Source organism: Microtus ochrogaster, chromosome 7 (assembly GCF_000317375.1).
Source record: "Microtus ochrogaster isolate Prairie Vole_2 chromosome 7, MicOch1.0, whole genome shotgun sequence".
Lineage (NCBI taxonomy): Eukaryota > Metazoa > Chordata > Mammalia > Rodentia > Cricetidae > Microtus > Microtus ochrogaster.
Window position 1 is genome coordinate 22,710,405 of NC_022014.1, and position 5,508 is coordinate 22,715,912.

A 5,508-nucleotide genomic window follows, 5' to 3' on the forward strand; every position below is an offset into this window, starting at 1 on the left:
AAAAAAAAAAAAAAAAAAAAAAAAAAAAAAAAAAAAAAAAAAAAAAAAAAGCTAAAACAAAATTTAAAACTTGCGGAATATAATTAGTCAAATCCTGGCTGCAACAGCTTCTTCAAGTGTGTCTCTTATTCTCCACACAGAAGACAGTGGCACTTCCCACAGGCCAGAGAACATCAGCTAATTCTTTACAGGGAGCCAAATGAGTTTTGTTGGGCTTCTAATAACAAGCACCGCTGGGGTTGTGAGTTTGGAGTAATCTCCACTGCAAATCCCCTCCTTCCGCACCCTTTGAAAGGCAGCTGCACACTTTGGCTTCTCACCAATGCATGCTGCACCAACAATTCTCCAAATCATATTCGTATTTAATGTGCAGTATGTTCGAACTCTCGCTTTCCCAGGTGCCAGATGTTGATTTGGACGCTTTCCAGTGGAAACTGCTTTCCCGAAAAGTAATGAAAGGAGAACGCTCAACAAATCACCTCTTTGCATCACCCTTGCACCTAGCTTACCCATGCTAAGCACTCAATAATGACGTCACTATTTCCCCCACCTCCCACTCCCCCAGAGCCCCTCTTCGCCCTTGTCTGATCCTGATGCTCTGTTCCTCGGCTTGCATGAGATGCAAGTGCTGACAGTCTTTTCACATTTCATTTTTTAAAATATTTATTTATTTATTATATATACAGTATCCTGTCTACATATGTACCTATAGGCCAGAAAAGGGCACCAGACTCCAATGGTTGTGAGCCACCATGTGGTTGCTGGGAATTGAACTCAGGATCTTTGGAAGAGCAGGCAATGCTCTTAACCACTGAGCCTTCTCTCCAGCCCTCACATTTCATTTTTTGAGACAGGGATTCACTATGTAGCCCTGGTTGGCCTAGACCTTGTTACATATACCAGGTTGGCCTTTAACTCACAGAGATCGGCCTGCCTCTGCCTCTGCCTCCCGAGTGCTGGGATTAAAAGTGTGTGCCACCATGCCTGGCTTCTTCACGTGTTTTTAGAGATTGCCTGATGATGTCTGAGCATAGATGTCTGTCTGTCTGTCTGACATGTTTTCAAAAACATGAAACCATATACCCACTCAGGAACATTTCAAATATAACTCAGGTTGGAAGAGAGAACATTTTAATCCACAGGATTTATTTTGAAACAGAAACTCCCTCTGTCACACAAGCTAGCCTGGAATTTAGGATCCTCCTGCTTTCGACCCCCAAAGGGTGGAATTACAGGAATGCACCATCACATCCATCCATTTAAGGCTTTAAAAGCAGGACTATAGGGGTGCCAGAGAGATGGCTTGGTGGTTAAGAGAATTCATGTTTGGGTCCCTACATTTACATGGGGTGGCTCACAATGCCCTATACTACCAGACACATGCACACACACGAATAAGGCAATATTTATTTAGTGTTTTGAGGCAGGTGCCCCTGCGTAGTCCTAGTTATTGTAGACCAGGTTGGCTTCAAACTCACAAAGATCTGCCTCCTGGGTGCTTGGATTAAAGGTATGAGCCACCATTTCTGGCACCAGTATGTAGAGATTGCCAGGTCACTCTGCCTTTGTCTTAACGACTGTCACTGGTTTGTGTGAAGATATTTTATGGACCTGACCACTTACACAAGTCTTCCTTCTACCTTAACACATTGGGAACCTTGGGGGCATTTGTGCCAGAGCTCAGGGTTGTGTTCTGACGTTTAGTCACACCGTGTGTGTGTGTGTGTGTGTGTGTGTGTGTGTGTGTGTGTGCTGTAGTGGAGGAAACCTGTGTAATTAAAGTATTCTTCCGTGTTCAGCTAGTCAATCTTTGGCCCCTTATGTGTACTGTGCTGCTAGGAGTTTCTCTCTTTCACTCCTCCATTAGATGGCGGCAGATGCGAAAGAAATAACTTCCAAGCCTTGGAGGGTGGCCGCTGGTTGGGTTTTCTTTTTAAAATGTTCTTGGTTGCTGAGCTGATACACGCCAATGGTCCTCTTTTGTGTGTGTGTGTATGTGTGATGGTTTACATTTTTTCCTGTGTGCGGTGCATAGGGGTAATGGGAGGTCAGGAGACTTGCCATAAGGCCAATTGTTGAATCAAGGTTCTTCCCAAGCATTGGAAAGCATCTTTCAACATGGGGGGAAGATTCTTAGAATTTTCTCAACTACCAGCAGACCTGAGATAAGCTATGGAGCCGAGTCAGGAGAGCAGCCAACGCTGATTCGGAGACGCTGCGCCATCTGTTGCATACATTTAAGGAAATGGAAGAGAGCCATTTCCCATCAGGGAATGGTTCCAGCGACCTGTGGACTGAAATCCCACACTGGGACTTGTAATCAGCCCACAAGTATTTATGAATTCTCTCTCTTGTGCCTGGCACAAGAAACAGAGGTGGCGCCCACCAGTCTACTTATAGTAGTAGCAAGCACAAAGCACACAAATGACTGCTCAACAAGACCTAACCTGATACAGTGCTATTGGACCGTGAAGACGTTAAATACTACAAGTTTCATACGAGGTCACTGGGGTTTGATATGGCTTAAGGGTTAGTTTAGGGAAGGGAGCAGGAGAGGCGGGAAGAGAGCAAGAACCTGTGCAGAACTCCAGTGTGGAGAGGGTTTAGAAGTGGAAGGCAAGAGGAATTAGGGGCCGGGGTGCGACAGCCTCGAAAAGAGCCAGTTCGGGGGACCCTTCTCGTGCTTTAGGTCCGGGCATTCTGGTCCTGGTGTAGAACCCGGGTCAGGTTTCTTACTTTGGCCACGTATCGGAGGCCCCCGCCAAGACGCCAGCTGTTGGACCTGCCTGCGCAGCGCGGGCCAACCACGGAGGGGGCGTGGCTATGGAGGGGAGTGGTTGGGCGGCCCGGTGGGCGGGGCTCCCCTCCCAGCCGCCGCGGCCGCCTCTCTGCCTCCGCCCGCCGCGCGGACCAGCGAGCCGGGTCGCAGCCGTGAGCCTGCCCGCCCGCCCGCCCGCGTGCCGGGGCTGCGGTGGGCCAGGATGTCGGTCTTCCTGGAGGAGCTGCTGGGCGACAAGCTGGTGACGGGCGGCGGCGAGGAGGTGGACGTGCACTCGCTGGGAGCCCGCGGCATCGCGCTGCTGGGGCTCTACTTCGGGTGCAGCCTGAGCGCCCCCTGCGCGCAGCTCAGCGCCAGCCTGGCCGCCTTCTACGGCCGCCTGCGAGGGGACACGGCCGCTGGGCCGGGGGCCGGGGCGGGGGCGGGCGCGGCCGCTGAGCCAGAGCCCCCGCACCGCCTGGAGATCGTCTTCGTGTCCTCGGACCAGGACCAGCGGCAGTGGCAGGACTTCGTGCGGGACATGCCATGGCTGGCGCTGCCCTACAAGGAGAAGCACCGGAAGGTGAGTAGCGCGGGCCCGGCGGCGCCCCCGGCCTGCAGGCGCGTACCACGCTCCGGGAGCCAGCTGCTCGCCGTCCCCACCCGCTGTCCTCAGGCCTGCCTTCTCTGTCTTGGCTGACTCCCCCCTCTTGCCCCATCCAGGACCCCGCCGGGTTAGGGCGCTCGCGGCAACTCCTAGGTGCCAGTGCCTGACGGCGCCCACGCTAGGAAGTTTGACACCCCTCAGGTCCACGCGTTGGGAATCGCGTAGGGGTGGCGGTGCTCTGCCCTCCCCACTCCCCTACCACTACCAACCTCCTCCAGCTACTTGACTCCCCGCAGATACCTGTAGTGTGTTTGTGGCAGGGCACTAGCCCCCTTCCCATAATGCCCACACCAGGAAGTTTCCTTTCTTTCTCAGAGAGATCTTGCCTTCCTAGGGCCCCCTCCCCTATGGCCAGGGACCCGGAGGGGGTCTGCTGACCGTGTACTCAGGGAGAGAGGGGAGCTCAATCCTTTCCCCCTTTCTTCCCTTTCCCCCCCCGCCCCGCCCCGCCCCCTGGGCTGAGTTAGTGGCCACCGGGGAGCTTTTCATTGTCTGGCTGTCCAGCGATCTTCCCAGGCCCAGAACAGCCCCGTCCTTGTAGATGCCGTAGTTTCGTGGTGGGCCGTTTGCTGTCTTGGTAGACTTCGAATTAGATGCAGAACTGATCCCATCCGTACAGATGAATGACAAGACAGCAAATGGCTCGCCGGTTTGCTGATGAAATTAGTTTGGGTTTCAGAGTGTATCTGTTGGGTGAAGGCGTCTGTTTAATAAAATAAATTCAAGACGTTTTGTAATGAGTGGTAGCTGGAAAAGTTTCGGCGTGCCCTTGTTTAATTCGCTTGGCTAATGCAATGTATGAATCCGGCCCTTTCGGTTTCCGAGGGGTGTCTCAATTGATGGGGCGCACAGGAGAAAGGCTATTCTGGGGGCATTTAGGTTCCTCTAGGGAGGGTGGTAACACATGCCACGTGTTCCTTTTATGTGTACAGAATCATGTTGAGACGAATGATTTAGATTTAGTGAGAGCAAACGGCTTATAATTTGACCTCAAAATGTCCTGAGTAAATCATTCATCTCAAAACAGTGTAAGGCACAGATGTGAGATTTAAAGTTTGAAATATAGTTTAAGAAATACAGTTGATAAATTTAACATTGAGAAAACATCAGCCCACTAACCACACAGAAGCAAGACTTTGCATCTTAACTATTTTTTCAAGTTATTACACCCCTGTTTGATTTCTATGCCTGCTAGGCTATGAATATGCATGAATAGTACTTTTTGCTTAAAAATGTGGAAATCCTTCTTTTTGGTGGTTGTTTTGATGATCCTTTAGGGAAGAAATAATATTTATTGAAAAAAAATTTCATTGTCATGGAGTGTTTCTGTTGTAGACTAAAATCTGTTTAAAACAATGTCTTTTTTGGGCAATACAAATGATTTCTAGCTTTTGAAAATATACAATGTATGGCAGAATGTTCCAGACTTATGGCCTATTGTAGTTTTTCCAGAAGGGGAAATAAAACTGCTGGGCAAAAATACTATGGAGCAAACTGAGATGTTTTGGAAATGCCTAATGCTCCCCCTCCCCCAAAGTAGGGATATATTTGATATGACAGAGGCTTACTCTATGCTGGCTTACCCCTTTGCATGGAAAAAAGTGTTCCATAGCCTTCGCCTGGTCTGCTTGGTCCCACTCAGATGAACATCTGGATGACATGGGTCTGCAGGCTCTTATTTGAAAATACAGTTCAGAATGCTGGATGTGCCTAAATCCTAAGCCAGAATCTTAAACATTTAGTTTGATTTTATTTATTTATGTATTTATTCATTTATTTATTTTTCTGTGGTGCTAGGCATGAAATCCTTGCACATGTTAAGTAAGCATTCCTTCTACCCCTGGGCTTCACAGACCCTGCTTCCCAAATTCATTTTTGTGCCATTGTCCCTACTCACACCCTTCAGTTCATTTCTTTAGGGACCAGTCCTAAAGCCCTCCCATGGTGGAGAGTAGGTGACTCGGTGTCTGGCCCCAGAAATGTCTGTGTTGTGATGATTTAGCAGGTAACACAGGTCCCCCATGGGTTTCTTGTAGAAAACATCCTTGGAGATTGGAAGGGCTGTCCCTTGGAGATTGGAAGG

At 49.6% G+C, this 5,508-nt stretch overlaps 1 protein-coding gene across 2 annotated transcripts in view; it reads left to right on the forward strand.

Moving 5' to 3' along the window:
• The window catches only part of Nxn (nucleoredoxin), a 160,876-nt gene that overhangs the window by 8,755 nt on the left and 146,613 nt on the right, over positions 1-5,508 (forward strand). Inside the window, exon 1 of one of the 2 annotated variants that reach the window (XM_026780593.1) lies at positions 2,870-3,341. The exons of the other annotated variant lie outside the window; for it this stretch is intronic. Within the exon in view, the coding sequence (XP_026636394.1) occupies positions 2,982-3,341 (360 nt within the window). The 5' untranslated portion in view covers positions 2,870-2,981. Of the gene's footprint in view, positions 1-2,869; positions 3,342-5,508 lie in introns of those variants that run through there. 2 annotated transcript variants of the gene reach the window in all.